The sequence below is a fragment of the Puma concolor genome, chromosome A1 (assembly GCF_028749965.1).
Source record: "Puma concolor isolate L17-30 chromosome A1, mPumCon1.1.hap2, whole genome shotgun sequence".
NCBI classification, from domain to species: domain Eukaryota; kingdom Metazoa; phylum Chordata; class Mammalia; order Carnivora; family Felidae; genus Puma; species Puma concolor.
In genome coordinates, this window is record NC_141667.1 from 228,382,113 (window position 1) to 228,402,238 (window position 20,126).

At 32.6% G+C, this 20,126-nt stretch overlaps 1 protein-coding gene across 11 annotated transcripts in view; it reads right to left on the reverse strand.

Moving 5' to 3' along the window:
• Window positions 1-20,126, reverse strand: part of NBEA (neurobeachin) — a 697,478-nt gene that overhangs the window by 602,083 nt on the left and 75,269 nt on the right. For all 11 annotated transcript variants that reach the window (XM_086713686.1, XM_086713662.1, XM_086713695.1 and 8 more), the window contains exons 2-6: window positions 15,256-15,487; window positions 11,758-11,858; window positions 11,423-11,518; window positions 5,535-5,656; window positions 3,574-3,700 (exon numbers count right to left, since the gene is read on the reverse strand). In XM_086713686.1, the coding sequence (XP_086569812.1) occupies window positions 3,574-3,700; window positions 5,535-5,656; window positions 11,423-11,518; window positions 11,758-11,858; window positions 15,256-15,487 (678 nt within the window). The remainder of the gene's footprint in view (window positions 1-3,573; window positions 3,701-5,534; window positions 5,657-11,422; window positions 11,519-11,757; window positions 11,859-15,255; window positions 15,488-20,126) is intronic.

The window sequence follows — 20,126 nt, forward strand, 5'->3', positions numbered from 1 at the left end:
AAATCAAGAGTCAGACACTTGACCGAATGAGCCACCCAAGTGCCCCACGCTGATATTCTTTAAGAGAAACAGTTTTACTATTGCTTCAACATAAAGCAAATATTTTTATTGGACTCAGGTAAAATTTCAAATATATATTTGAAAACCCCATCCTAAATAATATTTTCTTCAATATGTGGCAAAACATACACGGGATCATAAGCAAACAAGAAAACAAACAGAAAGAAGAGGAAATGACATTCCCTCTGCCATATGTGGGCTCATCAATCTCTGTTACGGTTGCTCCTGTGGATAAATATTCCTTTGGATAAAAAGTAAAGTGTGCTCTTAAAGAAGGTGGACAATCTCACTGCCAGGTATCCAAAAAAGGCCCTTGAACCTATAAGGGATAACTGGCCTTAAACACGTGGAAATAGGAACTCCTATCCTTCTGTAACTTGTTATTTTAAATTCTGGACTTTCAAATGACTGGATACTCTAACACAAAGATAGAGTCCAATAAATAGCCAAGAACATCCCTCTAGAAAAAAACCCAGGTAATAGTGAATTATATCTTATAAATCTAATTATATAACATAATTGCACATTTTTTATTTTTTATCTTTAGATATTAGAGAAGACTTTTTAAATTAATGTATTTATTTTGAGAGACAGAGAGAGAGAGAGAGAGAGAGAGAGAGAGAGAGAGAGAGAGAGCACGAGCTGGGGAGAAGCAGAGAGACAGGGAGAAAGAGGATCCCAAGCATACTCCACACACTGTGAGCACAGAGCCCAATGTAGGGCTCAAACCCACAAACCACGAGATCATGACCTGAGCCAAAGTTGGATGCTCAACCGACTGAGCCACCCAGGCACCCCTACAGCAGACTTTTAAAAACACGTATCAGGGCACCTGGGTGGCTCTCTATCTCTCTCTTTCTCTCTCTCTCTCTCTTGCTCTCTCAAAAATAAACAAACATTAAAAAAATTTTAAAAAATTCCAAACACATATCAACCTGGCCTCTGAATATCTATATTCACAGGTATATTTCAAGGGCCAAAACATTAACCACAGAGTAGTATCTCCCTTCTTGAAGCCAGCATTTTTGAAGAGCAGAAATTAGTGTAACCTTGCATCTCAGGAAACAAGATTCAGGACTACTAGGATCAGCTTAAACTCCCTCAAGAAAAGTCTCTCTGTATTACCAAATCTGGAGGTTTAACACTTGACCTTTTAAAAGAGCTAATTATGTATAAATCCATAGTGCATGACATGTACATGTATACAAACTACTGTGAAGTCTGAATGTCCAGTCTAAAACCTTGTTCTGTATCTACAGCAAATACAGTTAGAGGGAAGAAGAACAAGAAAAGGAGGAGGAGGAAAAAAGGGAAGAAGAAGGGGAAAGACAGGGGAAGATGAAAGGATGAGCAAAAGAGGAGGAGGAGGTAAAGGAAGACCGAGAGAATTTGGGGGAGAGGAAAAGGGAAGAGGAAGAATAAGACAGAACTGTCACGAAAGAAAAATTTCTGCAAATGTTCTTCAAACATAATTCCTCAGAACTATAATTAAAGTAACAGAAAGCTCATATAAGTTTGCCTTTGAATAATTTGAATAATATAACTTAAATTGTTTAATATTGTTTTCATAAAAGTGCTAAAAATTGAAAAGACACTGCATTATTCCTATATAACATATAGCAAATTTATACATTACATAGATTATTATACAAAATGACATAGCATACAAAATTATATATGCTATACACCAAAATTTTTGGATCAGTATAAACATACAAGAATGCGTCTGTGGTTGGAATTCTAAGTAAGTGTATCTTCCATTAAACCTGTGCAAAACCTTTTCTCAAAAGGTGCAAAATCTCGCTTAATGCTCATGGATAAAGCTCTAGTTCTCTACAATTCCAAAAATTAACTTAGTTTTGCAGGGTGTAATACTGTGCTGAAAGAACAACAAGAAAAGCTGGTAAGCTTTTGATTTTAAATACATATCACATAGTAAGTAACAACCTAAATGACTTGATCTTTGTTGCCGTGACTGACTGTCTTTCCTCTTCCAGCCACATGGAAAAGGTCTTTGGCATACTGCCCTACAAAGAAGCACTGACCACAAGGCCTACGCCTTCTTTCTCATTTTATCAATAGTAATACCTCCTTTATTTTTACACCACTAGAAAATCAACTGCTCAACAGAAATTAGCTGTCCAGATAAATATAACCTACTCCTTCAGGAAACTCTTTTTTGGTTATCAAAGCATTATTTTATTCGTTCATCCAACAAATATTATTGTCAGTTCAAAACTCTGTGGCAGGTAAATAAGGGAATACACAGATGAATCAAATACACAGCTTGATCTCAACAGTTACTAAATTATGCACTTATAAATGAGTAATAAAGGTTTAAAACAAATAATTGTTGTAAAAAATACTGAAATAATATGCTATGAGAGAGATTATATCTGAGAGCAAGGCAAATCAAGGAAAGAGTCCATGGAAATCATGTTACGTAGAATGGAACCTAACGATAACGTGAGATTTGAAGACCTACAGCCACAAGTGACGAGACATGTAAATGTTTTCATGCCAGAGATTGAACAATTGAAAAGGAAAAAAGTGAAACACACATGCTAGCTCAGTTTTGACACAATAAAGGGTATAAGCAAAGAGCTGAAAATAAAACCCAAATCATGAGGGACTAGACTAAAAATGTTAATTGAATAAATTAGTTGTTAGTAAGAAGCAAATGATCGGTTTGAGCAGTGCAATAATATGACCAAGAATATAAATCAGATATTAGGGTGTGAAATCATCTGGGAGAGAAGACAAAGGATCCAAAATAAAGAGAGAACAGTATGAAGAATTCAAGCAGCAGGTAAGGATTTTTTTTTTTTTTTTTAAGAAAGATACATTACAGAGATACAAAGTAAAGGACTGGAAAATTGAACTGGTAAAGATCAGAAAGGGGATGAAAAACAAAACTGACTCAAGTCCCCACTATCAGGAAGATGGCAGTTTCTTAATCTAAACAAGGGATTTAGAACATAATGGATATAGGACTGGAGATGCAAATTCGGTGTTAACATATTCTGAAGTTGAGAGGCCAAACAGACATTCCCATGGCAGTATCGTTTGGTCGAGGAGAATATAAGAAAAGAGGCTTGGAGATAAGAGTAAGAGTGGAAAGCTCTCATAAAACTGAATAAAAATTCCCGGAAAATATAAGCTCCACAAAAGCAGGAATGTGGTCTGTTTTGTTCACTGTCACATCTCTAGTGCCTACAACAGTGTCTGGAACTCAGGAAATATTCAGTAAGTATTTACTTTAAGAATGACATAGAATAAATCACAATGAGCTAGCAAGTGAGACACACACTGCAAGAGGTCAAGAGCCTCTTTTTATGTGAAAAGTTAGAAAAGTAAAAAGAAAATGCAGACAAGGGGAAGAGAAAAAAAAAAGCATCATGAGTCATTAGAAAATCAGTAAGAGAATATTACAGAAGTCGTAACAAGTGAATTTTAAGACAGTGGGAATTGTAAATTGTGTGTTCCTCAATAGAAATATTTACTTATACCTACCTTACGTGGTTGAAAATCGTATTTCACACAGTGCTGAAAACCTTTTCCTTTAGACTTCAGTGATGTAACTATTAGACAGTTGCCAACGAAGTGAGCAGAGTAACCAACTCCTTTGCTAGTACGAAAACTGTAAAGAAAATAGAATTGTTTAATATTCTCTGATACAAAGAACCATATATCTAAAAAGCATTATAAAAATAATATAAAACATTACTTTAAAATAAAACTCATTTCAGGGCACCTGGCCCCAAATATAGAATAAACACTCATTTCGTGGCTCAGTCACGCATCCAACTCTTGGTTTCAGCTCTGAGTCATGGTCTCACAGTTTCGTGAGTTAGAGCACCACCTCAGGCTCTGGGCTGACATCACCTAGTCTGCTTGGGATTCTGTCTCTTCTTCTCTCTCTGCCCCTCCCCTGCTCACGCTGTCTATCTCTCAAAAACAAACAAACTTTTTAAAAATCTGCATATAAAATAAAAACTCATTTTCCTATAGAGTCAGAAGGGGTATTACATGTACCAAATAAAGACTAAAACCTTTTAGATTTAAAACTAAAATAAGTAATTTAAATTGAGAAAATAGAAAACTACAAAACCTATTGATATTTCAATGTAAAATATCACAAATACACAAAAACAAACTAATATAAAATCTTACCAAGTAGATTTCATTTACTTTCAAGGACCACCAAAATTAGCAAATACAGAAACCATTTACAAAGCTACTGTTTCAAAAACAACTTGCTCTCTAATTCTATTATATCTTTCAAAATAGCTTACAAATTAAAATTAAAAAAAAAAAAGAAAAAGAGCCAAGTCTGATAAATGATGTAGGTAACTAAACACAGGAATACATTTTTAGTCAAAAGAAGAAAAAAGATGTATCTATGAAATAGTTACCTTCTTCTAAGGGGGCACACCTCCTAGCTGTAAATTGTACTCCTAGCATAAACTGTAAATGCTCTCCAAAATGATGGTCTTATTGAAATAAATGTATGATCTGCCAAATGACCATTCTGAAGTTCAACCCATTTATGTTTGGAGGTTCAGATTTTTGTTTAAAACCCTCTCATTACTACCCATACGTAATCTTTTGTAACAGAGCTGATAAGCTATTAATAGCTCACATTTTTCTATACTCATATTTCTGAACCAATGTACAAAAGCACTTAATTATTCTCATTAACCTATCTGATAGGTACTGTTATCATCCTCAATTTATTAAAGTTGAAAACACCAAAGCACAGGATCAATAAGTAAGTAGTGAAGATTAAGGCCTCAGACAGTCTTATTTCAGAGCACTGCAAATGTTAAATGAGGTAACACTTACATGTAAACACTTACAATGCCTAGTATATACTAAGGCAATCAATGAAAGCTTGATGTTCTCACTACTGTGCATTATTGGCAAACTAAAATTTCCAAGCTATCAGTCCTTACAGGTCAACCTACTGTTGGGTTCATCAACCCATTCTGTTAGTTATCTATCAAATAATTAATTTTATTATTTGATTGTATTTTCTTACATCATAGTTATTATTAACATTTTAAAGCATACCTTAATTATGCTCATAGAACAAGGACAGTAAAAAGGCAAAGTAAATAAAATCTGGAAGTACTCTCTTTTTTTTCCTCCCCCTTATCAGGGATTAGCATGTACACTAACAACCTCACACAACGAATCGGTATTGACTGATGTGTAGTGGACAGAGAAGGTTTGTAACCCTTAACTTTTAAACTGTAATTGGAAAAAAAAGTAGTGAAGCAGGTTGCCTAGAATCAACAGCAAGCAATACATAAATAAAATAAATTTATGTAATTGTATCTTTATAGTTTTAACATATACAAATATAAACACACACACACATCTTCTACTTAATATGTTGCCTTGATACTCTTACGTATTTATAAAACTGAAATACTTAAGACAAAAGTACTAAAATTGAATATATTACTTACCAATAAAGATAAGGTTTATCCTTATCAACATTAATGTTATTTAATGGATCCATACGAAACCAAGTATTTAGGGTGAAGCCATTCTGATAAGGCCACTTTGCAATAGGAGGCAACGCGATTGCCTACAAGGCAATGGAAAAAGATACAAAAGTATCAGTTAAATAAAATGTGACAGTAACTAATTTCAAATATAACCTTTACAGATCAAAAAACAATGAAGGTATAAACATCAGAAAATCATGGACTTATCCCCTGCCAATGGCCTTAGCAACTTCTGTATCACCAGTTTCATCATTCAGTCTACCAGACCCTAAATTAGAACTTAAAGACTGCATTAAACTAAGAGATACAGGGAAGAATTTGAGCCAAGCTGCCCTTCAAGTTTCTAGACCCATTCTTTCCACCAGAAAAAAGACAGGTCGTCCAAGAGATCATTTGTTATTATCTCCATGGTAGCATGAAAGAGCCCTAAATCACATACAGTTGCAAACACTAGTGAACCAAAATACAATGGAAAAAAAAAATCTCACAAGAGAAAACTCTAACCTTGAGTGATAATGAAATAATAATAGTCTTTAGTCTTGCTACCACTCATACCAAACACACACGTGAGAGACTCTAGAATAGCATTTTCCTCAGTTTCATTGTGGACTTCCAATAATTCCATGGATAAATAAGGATCTCTATTATGGGCAATCTCTTCAACAAGACAGTTAGCTATACTGAAAGACATTCTCTTAATTAAATTTAGTATATAACATCTAGAATAAATGCTTTAGGGACCTGAAATCTCTCATTTCTAGCCCTTACTACTATACTAACCAAAGCCTTCTATAAGTGCACATTGCATCACTAGCCTTTTTCTACTCTTTTGAACTAACTAATGCATACACCCTCCCTTAATCAATGCACAAAAGCTAACTTTGTATAGTACTGCCTTTGTGCAACCAGGCACATTTACTTCCAAAGCATTTGTGCCTGATCGTAACACTTATTTCCTTCTAGTCCAATTGTGTTAATGGCATGTCTTTGGGGATACCTTAGTGATTATGGAGTCAAGCAGTCTTTACTCTTCCTCCCTATTTCCTTCTACAACATTCTGGTACCCACAATTGGATGTCCCTCACTGTGCCAAAATCTATATCCCTCACTGTCCCCTAGTCTAACAGACTCCAAAATCTGCATTCCTATTTTTTGTGATTTGCAAAAGAAATAATTCTGATGTGTACATGGAATGCTTTCAGTAAACTCACGAATAGAAAAATTCACTATTCCTAAATTAAGCAGATTCATGAAACATCATAATCATGAAAGACAAATCTAAATAAGTATATCCATAAAGGTCACAGAGCATATAAAATGTCATCTCACATTTGTCATTCACCTTTATGTGAATCACTGTGTACAATTCCATTCCAAATTGCTCATATGAAGGTAGCATAGCTCATAGAAAGGCACCTCCACAGTATAAAATGTACTTTAGAAGGCCTAGTACATATGGTTATTTTAGAGGGAAAGTAAGCAGTGTCATTATTTTAGCGATCAAAAGACTGGTCCAGACAGTCAACAGTGGTCCAGACAGCATGTACTCTCTAGTTACTATCACGCTCATCCAGAAGTAAATGATCAAAAACACTATAATGGTAATAAGGATTTTAAAATCAGCTCCTATCTGAATTTTTCAGCAGTTCAATAGCAGAGGTAACATACCTGGAAATAAGCCAATCTGTTGTTAAAAAACAAAAAAACAAAAAAACACTGCACTTAAAAGTCAGGAAAATTTTAGTTCAAGCTATGACTCTGCTTTTGACCCTTAACAATGTTACACTGTTGAGGCTGTTTCCTCAACAAATGTAACAACAATAATGTCATTTATCTTATATATAGCTTGTATGACTCAAATAAAAAACAGTTCCTTCTTTGCTTCCTCTTCTACAAAGAATATAGTCTTAACTGAAACTACTCTTTATGAAAATGAGTGATGCAAGGAAAACCAAGAAAGAGTAACTGATAAGTGTTAAGTCCATCAACATCTCCTGAATGCGAACAAGTCAAACATACACTACTAACAGCATATAAGCAAAATCTTTTGTGTGTGTGTACATGTATGTGTGTTTACATACAGATAGAAAATATTCATAGATTTCAGGTAAATGGTCGACTGGCTAAAAACAGAATGAGGTGCAACCTTACTGAGGCAATTCAGATAATTTATTAAAACAAAGTTTTAACACTGTTTAGCTGTAAATAAGACAGCAATTGCTCATATTTCTGTCAAAACACCTTGCCCTTCTCTTAACCCTTAAAGTGAGATCTACTAGATGTCAGATCACTAACAATTTTATAAAATGTATTAAAATAGATCTACATATGTAAACAGAATTATTACATCTAAGAAAACTGGTACTTTCTTGCGGACAGTGACAGTTTTTCTCTGTCACATACCACAATGTACGTTTGATATGTGTTCTACCCTAACAATCTGATATGTAAAATTATTAGCTTTCATCTGGAAAAAGATTTTTAACTTTCCTATTTTTGTTTCTCAATTTTTATTTTTCCTATTTTTGTTTCACAATTGTGTTAAGATTGGAAATTGTAACTCTAAAAAAAGGTTAGTAACGAAATATTAAGAGAAAATATGAAATTACAGGAACGGCTGATGAAATGGAAGACTACAAAGATGCTTATAATAAAAACCAAGGAGCAAAAAACATTTACATGATGTTTTTTAACTTATATAGTCCTTAAATGACATATAATTTCATTACAGTCTCATAGTAACACTACTCCATGATAAAGTACTAGTGATTCACATGAAAGTAAGCCAAGAAACATTAAGAGACCAGTCCTCTACAGTAATGAAGTAGAGGATCCGGAAATCAAAACCAGTTCTTCTAGTCAAAACTTATACATATTCTCTACAATCCTACAATGTAGATGAGAACAATGAAATCAAGCAGATTGAGACAGTTCTTTGAAAAGAATAACAAAATGGATAAACCTCCAGCTAGGACTGATCAGGAAAAAACCCCTCCAGTATCAAGAATGAAAGAGGAGATTAAACAGATAAGAAGGGGATATGATGATAAGCTTAGGCCAGTATATTCAACAACTTAGATTAACTGTACAAATTACTTGGAAGACACAAACTATAAAGCTCACTCAAAAGGAAATAGAAAAGCTCCCTGTATCCATTATAAAAATTAAATTCATAGTTTAAAACCTTCCCCAAACAGAACTTCAGACCTAGATGGCTACCATAGTGAATTCCAGCATACATTTAATAAGTAATATGAATTCTACATAAACTTCTTTAAAAAAAAGAAATTAACAGTTCCCATCTCATTTTATAAGAAATTACCCTATCACCAAAAGCAGAGAAAAATATTATAGGAAAGAAAACTATACCCCCAAATCACTCATAAAAATAACTACAAAGTTTCTTAGCAATACCTTAGCAAATCAAATCCAGTATTGTATTAAAAGGTTAAAACATAGTGACCAGGTAGCTTTTATCCCAGGAACACAAAGTTTGGCTTAACAATGAAATGTCAATCATTATATTTTACCACACTAGTAAAGATCAAAATGAAAAACCATACAATTACTTCAATAAAATCAGAAAAAGCATTCAGCAAAATTCAACACTAATATCAACATATTGGCGATTTAAAAACTTCCGTTACATAGGAACAGAAAGGAATTTCCTCTACCTGAAAAAGGACATGTCTTAAAGCCTAATTACTAATACCATACTTAATGGTGAAATACTTAAAGCTTTCCCTACAGCTAGAATGAGCCAAGGATATTACTGTATTAAATACTGCACTAGAGTCCTAGCTAGTACAGTAATGCAACAAAATGAAATAAAAAGGTATACTGATTGTAAGCTAAAAAAATATTAATAATACTGGTTTTATTTACAAAAATGTCTGTAAATAATCTTAAGGCATCTACTAAAAACCTGCTAGGACTAGAAAGTGAATTTAAGCAAGGTCTCAAGATATAAGGTCATTATACAAAAAATAAAATACCAATTGTATTTCTGTATGCTAGCAAAAATCAATATGGATATTTATGGATAAATTTAACAAAAGCTTTTTAAGACATGTGTGCTAAAAACTATAAAACACTGAAAAATCAAAGAAAACTAAAGTAAGAGTTATAATGTGTTTATGAATTGAAAGACTCAATATCTTCTCTCCAATTATTCTACAGATTTAACACAACACAATCTAAATCACAGTAAGCACTTTATAAAATTTGGCAAGTTTATTCACACGCATGTAAATGCTATCTGGAGTAGTCAAAATTATTTTAAAATGAAGAACAAAGTTGGAGTACTTATATACAACCTGATTTCAAGAACTACTTACTATAAAGCTATGAAAATAAAAGACAGAAAATCTGATTTGGGCATAAAAGCTGAAACAGAGGACAAAGGAACCAAACACAGAGTTCAGAAACAGATTTACACAAACATGGCCAGATAGTTTTCAAGAAAGGTGCCAAGAAAATTCGAAGTTAAAGGACTATTTAACAAATGGTTATGAAGAAATTCAATAATCATATGCAAAACAAACAAAACTTTAACTTCCAACCTTCCTCATAGCATATTTTTAAATGTTTATTTATTTATTTTGAAAGAGAAGGCACAAGTTGGGGGGGAGCAGAGAAAGAGGAGAAACCCTCATATTTTAAAAATTCACACAAAAAAGGATCCTAGACCTAAATATAAGAGCTAAAACAAAAGAACTCTCAGTAGAAAGCATAAAAAAAAAAAAAAAAAAAAAAAAAAAAATGTTGTGACTTTGGTGTATACTGATTTCTTAGATTACAAAAGCATATGCCATAAAAGAAAGAAAAGTTTAATTGAACTTCATCAAAATTAAAATCTGTTTAAGAACTACTGGTAAGAAAATAAAAAGAAAAGCCACAGATTGGAAACAATATTTGACAAATACACATCTGAAAAATTAACTTATACCTGAAAATACATAACGAACTCTTAAGATAATAAAACAACCAATTTTTTTAACCAGAGATTTGAACACAAATATGACACAAGAAGATGTAAAAACAGCCAATAAACACATGAAAAAGTGCTCAATATCATCAAACATTAGGGCATACAAAATTAAGCCTCCAATGAGGTACCATTACATAATCATTTAAATGCCTCAAATTAAAAAGATGGACAATGTCCAGGGTGCAGATCAGCTCAGATTCTCATACACTGTTGATGAGAATGCAAAATTTTCCACTATGGAAAACAATCTGCCTGAAAGCAATCTCATGAAATGAAACACGCACTTAGCATAAAACCCAACAATTTCACTCGTATGTTTATTTAAGAGATGAGAAAACATGCCTACAGATCTATGTTCAAATGTTCATAGCAGTTTTATTTACAAGAGTCAAAAACTAAAAACTCAAATGCCCATAAACTAGTGAATGGATAAACTGTAGTATATCCATAAAATGTAACACAAACCAGAATAAAAAGAACAGAATAAACTTCTGGGAAGCTACAACACAGGCAACCTCAAAACCATTATGATAAGTGAAAGAAGCAGGACAGAAAAGATTACATACTGAATGATTTTATTTACATGAAATTCCAGAAAAGGCAAAATCATAAAAACACAAAATAAATCAGAAGTTTCAAGGGACAGGGCTGGGGAGAGGGGACTGGTTTCACACAGATACAAGGAATTGTGGGAAGTGATGGAATTGTTCAAAATCATGACTGTGGTGGTGATTATGCAACTTTACAACTCATCAAACCGTACTTTGAAATAAGTGAATTTTATTGGATGTAAATTATACTTTAACAGAGATGAATTAAAAATAAATAAAACTAAACATACATATTTAAAACTTACCGCAGCACTACAACCAGGGAAATTGAAAAAAGTATCAGGACCATGTCTTTGTGGCATCTGATTAAGAACTGATAACAATTTTACTGCATGTCTTGGCTGAGGAAACAAGAAAAGAAATGTCACTGCGCAAATTTAGCAAAATTACCTAATATATCATGTTAGACACTGGACTGTTTTCTAACTAGAGAGAAATTAATTTTAAATCATTTACTAAACTCTTTAAAGGGAACAGTTTCCATTACAAGTTCCAGTTTATAGCTCTCTAGAGACAAATTGTTGAACATTAAGTATTAATGCACTGATATTGAATACTTTCCCCTCTGACCACAGCTTACCCAGATTCCACTTTCTCCTCGAAGCATGCTGAACAAAAGCTTCAACTCCTTGACAGTGATGCTGTAGCTGGCAAGAACCCCCAACATATCAACTAGAAGATCTTTAAAGGAAAATAAAGTTATTCTGAACTCTAGTCGTGAGCTGCCATCTGTCAAGGTAATATACTTTTTGAAAGAGCAAAAGTTAGCAACTGTCATTTCTACATGTATATTCATCTAATTGTCCTCCAGAACTGCCATTCTAATTAAGAATTTTTAAGTTACCAGATAACTACAAACATGGTATTTGAATTTTAGGATTTTTTCCATCAGCGTCACCATTAAATTAAGTTTCCTTAGCAAATATATAAAATAGATTTTATAAATTCCCAGAATATACACACACATATACATTGACACACACACACACATCGGCTGTATGCAGGGAAAGGTAGACAAAAATATACAAAGGTGCAATGATTTAACATTGTAAATTGATTATTTTCAAATAAAAAAGTGATAGTTGACCATATTTTCTTTTAGAATTATCTATGCTTAATAAAATATATTCTGGAAATATTCCTTGTCCCATTAACAATTGTGAGCACTTACTCCTTGCCTGGCATTATTCCAAGTGGTTTACAATTATTAAGTGCACAAATCCTCACAACAAGCCTATGAGGTAAGTACTAGTATTAGCCCCTTCCTAAAATGAGGAATGTGAGGCATAAATACCCTAATCACATTGCCCAAGAACACACTCTACTAAGTGGTAGGGTCAGGATTAAAACCTAGGCAATATGGCTCCAGGGCCCTCTCTGTTACCTACCAGTCTCTAAAAGTATAACTTAAATGCATTACTAGGGATATCCACTCTGTTCATGTGTTTACGTGCATATGAGAGATACACCAGCTCACCAGATAACAGAAAAATTATACATTTAATTTTCTGGCCTTGATTTCTTTCTCATCTCTAGACATTGTGAGTAGTTCCACTATCAATCGCTCTTTAGAAGAAATTACACATCTAAATAACTATACTTCATTTTCTCAATTTCTAAAGCACTTCCTAAGGATCAAAGATACTATACAAGTTATTACAATCAATACACATACACATTCTAAATAATTCATCATCAATTAATTTAAAAAGTGAGTTAGGATAAACTTAAACAGTTACTGATATATATTATCCAATATCACAATACCTGGAATTTGAGACTTTAAAAAAATTTATTATGTATGTATTTCAAAATAGGAATTTAAGGTGGTTATTTTCATCAATAAATAATTGGCTAATCTTACTCAATGCCACAATAAGTAAGCAATCTTTATGATAAAATTGTGACTACTGATATGCCAACTTTTGAGAAATCTTTTAATACGATGTTTCATTACTCAATAAAAAAGTTTATGGTTACTGCATATTAGCCAGATGATCTCTTTCTAAGCAAAAATTCTAGATAGAAATCAAGCATTTATTAAAACCCCAGTTAATATGAAGCAGTTTTAAGCAATTAGCTGCAATGGCAAATTCATAGATTTCTTAAACATTTACCTATAAATACTTTTCTAAAAAATTAAAATCTTTCTCCCAAACTTTATCTCACCTCATATGTATGTCACAAAAAGTGATCTATTAAATTTTTACTTAATGACATAATTATTAATATTTATTATTTATTATACATATAATCAAGCAGGTCAGTTTAATTTTGTTATTGCAGGTCTTCTTTTCTGGACAGATTTTTTAAAGATAAACAAGTGCTAAGACTATGAAATTCTCTTATCAGTTCAGTATAGATGTTTAAAAACCTTCTGTCATACCTGTACAATAGTAAATGAAAAATGCCTCTTTGAACTTAACATGCTATAAATATTCAGAGTGAGAACTCAGTAATATTTTGTTGGTTATTAGCGCTTCTTTACTATGTTGTCTACATTTTAATTTCTCTACTGAAAAGTAAGGTACAGGTAATTTTCTGATGTTTATTCAATGATTAAAATAACAAAAAGTGAAAGTTTTGTGTTACCAGAATTGCTACCATTGAGAAGCAAAGACAAGAGAATTAAGGAGCTTTTATAATAGAAAAATGACCATATGAACTTCTGCATATGATAGTACTAGTCAAGATTACTATCATCTTGTATCTCAAAGTTCATGAATTGTGCACGAGCAAACTACTATGTATATAATTGTGGCTCATTTTCTAAAGTGCACTTTATAAAGTGGTAGCCACTTTATTTCAAAAACAAACAAACAAAACTTCGGGGATTTAAACCCAGATATGAAGACCCAAAAATTGTATGATGTTCTACACATGTGTATATATAAGCTTATGCAAATAAATTCCTATTAAAGAATGCCGGAATTTACAGAACGGTTTAAAGATGGTATGTATCATCATTAAAAAGATGTTCTAAATTTGAATTTCATTTTTCATCAAGTTAACCATCAGTAACCAATACAGAGAATGTTAAATCACTCTAAATAGAGATAGATGCCACCTTGAAAGCAATTAGAAATGATTGTAATATACTCTAAGAAAAAAAAATTTAATATTGTCTAAATTTAAAAAGCATTCATGTTTAACTTATCCTTCACTCCATTATTTCTTATTTACTGTTTTGTTCTACTAGTATTAAAATTAATTGTGCATAAATCAAAATATTATACAGGATTTTCTGGTGTCTGAGCTACTTTTAAGGATCAGATATGATATTGTGAGGAGTCATACCAGCACTTTTAAGATTATGAAAACCCTTTTACATCAGAAGAAACTTATGCTAAAGATTCATGGCTTAAAAAAAACCAATATTTCAAGCTCTGAACTTATTTTTGGAGAATAATGTGGCTCCGTGACCATATTTCAAAACATTTCTACTGAAGTGCATCTAACAACAAAGGAGAATGAACTTGGAGGGAGGTAAAGGATTGGCAATGAAAATTCATAGATTTCAAAGTTATTTGAAATAACGCATAACAATTCCATGCAATTTTTATGTTCTAGTCTATATCTTTTTAATACAAAATTTCTCTTAAAAAAATTGGACACTTCCTAAAAATTCAACATGCTTATCCCAAGGCTATTAGTACCTCCTATTATAGTTCCACATAGGTCAAACTGAAGAGCACAGAGCTCGAAAAAGTTGAAGTGTTCATTACGCAGAATTGTAGTACATGTTGTAAATTTTCAGTTATGTAAATGTTTAACTAAGTACTATGTAAAAAGGTACTGTTTATTTTTCTGATAGATTTCATAGTATTTATTCCACACTATTGAGATTCTAAAACCTAGAAAAGCAAAATTAGTAATTATGTTTGTCTAATACAAAAGAAAGTATCTTCCATTCTTCAAGTTTTCCCTTAATATACAAGGCAAACTTTCCATACATTTCTATTTATCTATTTTAAATCAAGTTAGCTTCAACAAATCTAATTACCAGTAGAATATAAAGAGAAGTACGTGAATCTTTATAAACATTTAAAGTATATTTTCCTGTCAGATAACCCCATACCTGCTATCATGTCATCTACAGCACTCATTTTCAGCAATACTTGTTCAATTAGCCCAACTTCTGTGCTAGTCTGTAAATTCCGAACACTTTTTCGTAAAATGGCTGTAAACATGCTCCATATTTCTGCTTGACATGTTACATCACAGTGCTCCAAAAGCTCTGTCATGCATGTTATACTCTCAGCATCCTGGATAATAAAGTTCATCTCCAAGTCAAATTCTCCACCAACCAGCTGAAAATGAACAAAAAGAAACAATAACTAATGATAACATGAGAGATCATTTACAACAATAAATTAAAAACAATAAAAGAATTCAACTAGCAGGAGAGCATAGCTACTCTAAAAAATTTCAAGTCTTCTAGTCTAAAACTAATTTTGATAAAAATGTGAAAGCCATAGATAAAGGTGCTGTAAGAATTAAAACTAGCAAAATCTGTTTTTTTTTTTTTTAAATGGAAAAAGGCAATTTCAAATCCAGCAGAGCAAAATAGTGGATGACTACTGGGTAGGATTCATGACAAATTCCTATGAAAAAGAGAAAGAGTTTGGCCCCTGGGCTCCTGGGTGGCTCAGTCAGTTAAGCATTTGACTCTTGATTTCGGCTCAGGTCACAATCTCAAGGTCATGAGATCCAGCAGCCCCCCCTCCCTGCACCTGCCCCCCCCAAATCCTCACACCCAGTACAGGGCTATGTGCTGGGCATGGAGCCTGCCTACGATTCTCTCTCCTCCTCTTCCTCTGCCCCTCCTTGCTAGTGCTTCCAAGTTCTCGTTCTCTCTCTCTCTCTCTCTCTCAAAAAAATAAAATAAAATAAAATAAAAAATAAAAGCCTGGCACTTAAAAGTGATAATCATTAGAAAATGAAGAATTCACTAAGGATAAATTTTAATACCTGAAATTTCTTTTGTGACAGTACTAGACTGACAAATAGATGTAACAGAAGAGAAACAAAAGGGCCTAATCTTCATGTATAGAAGCTAAAGAAATATGAAACTGATACCAGCAAACTTATAGTTAATGTGAAAATGATAGAATCTATGTTAAAAAATACTTAAAAGAGGGGTGCCTGGGTGGCTCAGTCCGTTAAGTGTCCAACTTCCACTCAGGTCATGATCTCATGGTTTTTGAGTCCGAGCCCACGTAGGGCTCTGTGTTGACAACTCAGTGCCTGGAGCCTGCTTAAGATTCTGTGTCTCCCTCTCTCTCTGTCCCTCCCCCACTCTCTCTTGCACATGCACACTCTCCCTCTCTCTCAAAAATAAACATTAAAAAAAATTTTTTAATGCTTGAAAGATATATACCTAGTATTTTATAATACTGTATTTGTAAAAATGTGAATTGATACACAAAGATGATTTAATAGCAATGTATTTGACTTGTGACATTATGTCAAAAATGAGTCAAAAGTACTACTGTCCCCCCTCAAATGCTACTTTAAGTACATCATATAATAAAGTATATGATGATACTCTTATTCTCCCTTAATCAATTCACATATGATGTATTAATTACATTGTTGTAAGTACCATTTTTAAAGAAAAAACATTGATAAAGTGGGTATCTTTCTGGTCTAAAGAATGGAAAATTTAGAAACAGCCATATACAAAATGCCTGACAAATCTGAAGTCATTCATTCATTAACAAATATCTTATTTACTAAAGACTAGAAATTACCATTCTAGGAACTAGGGATATATCTGTAGACAAGAAAAAGCCCATGCATTAACAGTGTTAAGTTCCAGAAATAAAGATGTATATATGTACATATGCATGCATATTACATCTTATCTCCCCAAAAGTTGAAATTGGTTTATAAGTTACATAGAGCATAAGAAGACATAAAATGTAAGTAGTTAAGTAAAAGAAGCAAAGGAAAAATAAGTTTAGGGGCAGGTAAGTACCAGAAATTAGAATCAAGAAGTAGAATGTTTTATCAAAGAAAAATATTCATTATAAGGGTGGATGATCACAGGCTATGAAATAAGATTAATAATAATAATAATAATAATAATAATAACAATAATAGTACCACTGCCAGGTAACCTTACATACATCATTTAGTATTATTCATTCTAAGGGCTTTACATATGTTAAATAATTTAATTCTCCCAACAACGTACGAGAAAAAAGCTATTATTATCTTCATTTTACAGATAAAGAAAAATAGGCAAAGAAAATTTAATTTGGAAAAGGTCACAAAACTAGTAAATACAGAATCCAGAATCAAAACCCTGGGATTTGAGGGGCTCCTGGGTGGCTCAGTTAGTTGAGCGACTGACTTCAGCTCAGGTCATGATCTCGCAGTTTATGAGTTCGAGCCCCACGTCGGGTTCTGTGCTGACAGCTCAGAGCCTGGAGCCTGCTTCGAATTCTGTGTCTCCCCCTGTCTCTACCCCTCCCCTGCTCATGCTCTGTGTCTCTCTATCTCTCAATAATAAACATTAAAAAAAAATAAAAAAATAAAAAAAACCCTGGGATTTGATCCCAGGATCAGAATAAGTCTGTCTTCATACAAGTCCATATAAGCAATAAAATCTCATTTAATAATATTTTTAAAGTCTTTTGAAATTTAAGAATTTAAAAACAAAATTCTCAAATTTTAAAATAATACATTATGTGTGTATTTTTCTCTGTAACAGCTCTAAAACTCAACTTTATGAGAAACTAGCCCTTATCCTAATTTCTGATTTTTTTTTTAAACAAACCTAGATATTCTCTCAGGTTAAAGGCTGGTTTTATTTCTGTGTATGAAACAACTTCAACTCCTCCTATTTGCCTTATTAACAAAAATAGCTACAAGAATAGTTAAGAGATTGTCTCCGAATTCAGACTTCCTGGATTCAGATTTTAGCTGTATTACTCACTTGCTGTGTGACCTTAATGACTCTACTTCTCTAGGTCTCAGTTACTTCATCTAAATATGGGAATGAAAGTTCCTTATCTAATAATGTTGTTGTTATGAGGATTAAATAACATAACTGGGTTTAAACCCTTAGGAACAAAGTCAGGCATATAGCCAGCATTCAGCTAAGGTGAGATATGACCAGTTCTCTTATAACCCCAGCTTTGAGCTTAAAAAAAAAAAAAAAAAAAAAGTAGCCATCTGATCACGTATGTCTGAAGTACCATGAAACAGCTAGCTTAACGTCTTGTTTCCAGCAAATGTCAAACTGCTGTGGATTATATACTCTCTTAGATATTAACTGTAGATCTGTGAAAAACAACTCAAACATCTTCTCACCATACCATGGTCTTATCAAAGAACTGTTTGCTTTTTCACTATTATATACCCAATTGACCTGGGTCACTACTATGAACCTTGTAGACCAGTGGCTAGTAACACAGAAAAGGTAATCTAAAAGAGAACCATATAGAGAAAAATAAACCACAGGTTTGAAAATCAATGATGTGAACACTTACTGACTACACTAACAGAAGTAGATACCAAGGTATAAGTCTACTGAGCCTCTAAATAATCTGTGTGAGAATTAGGATACATTAAAATGGGAGAACACTAAAGAATTTTTTAGACTAATCTCCTAAATGAATTGTAAGGGCTTCAGTTGAGTCTGGCATAACGAACAACCATTATGTAATGTGTAAATAACAGAGATGGGCTCAGTGGGAAGAAAAAAAATAGTCTGCTTTTAAAGGAATTAACAATTAATATGTGTAATTCTAACAATCAGGCTCTGTTATGTGAAGCTTACAGTTCCATCTTTCAGTTAAAAAACAATGCTCCTTTCTATATATCATTTAATTACAAAAGAGTACAGTCTGGCTCTCTGATTTCTTTGCCAGCAGCTGTAAAAAAAATTATTGTAGATTTTGTAAAGTGGTCGTATATTTTCAGCTGGTCTTTGTAACCTTTATTATAATTTTTAATACTTTAATGTGAATAAGGCTAAGTGCTTACAAAACTATCATTCTAAAATTAGAGAAATATTTATCCCCCACTTAAAAATGAGTGGTTCAATATTTACCAAACTAAAAAATGTAAGAGAAAGTAGAAACAATTGGCCTTTATTACTTAAACCATTCTTTAACAATCCTATGAGGAAAGGCATAATCGTCCTCATAGAAATGAAAATAAATGAGATTAAGCAGCATGAACAAGGTCACATATAAGCAATCCAGGATTCTGATCTATTGAATAATGAACCTAAATACCTTCCTATGAAGTCAGAAGTACAAACCTAAAAAATAGAAATGGGATGTATTATGGTAGTTTTACAAAGAAATCAGTGTTTTATGAACTCTGTGTGGGAGAAAAGGAAAGAGAAAATAATTTCTATGGGTAAGCAATAAAACATCCAGAGGTAGTAAATTTTTAATTTGGTTTTTTTTTTTTTTTTCATTTTAAAAAGCAACCAATTTACTTAAGGTTATTTTGGCAAGAAAGTGGAAGACTCAATTTTAAGGCTCAATTACAGGAAAATTAGCAATAAACACTAAAAAAAAATCATAGGAAAACCATTTAAAAATCAAACAAAATGACATAAGAAGGCTAAAAAAGCTAAATCAAAAGAACCAAAATCACTGTTACCATAGTATAAACAAGATATATAAATCAATTAAGTTTCCTGTAAATCTGAACATGTCAATGTAATACCCTATTTGAAGGTAACAGTCTTTTCTTCCAGGCCTTCTCCTTAAAATTCTAAAAGGTATTACCACTGCAAGAAAAGTGGCCCACAATGGTTCTTCCTACTCAAGAATTGGTCATAAGTGAATTTATATAAAATAAGTATCATAGCTGAGCTTTTTAAATGAAATAACTTATTTACATAAAGTAAATAAAATTTATTATATAAAAATTTGGAATATAAAATGCTGACTTGGAAAATATTATCTTCTGAAAGTACTAAAG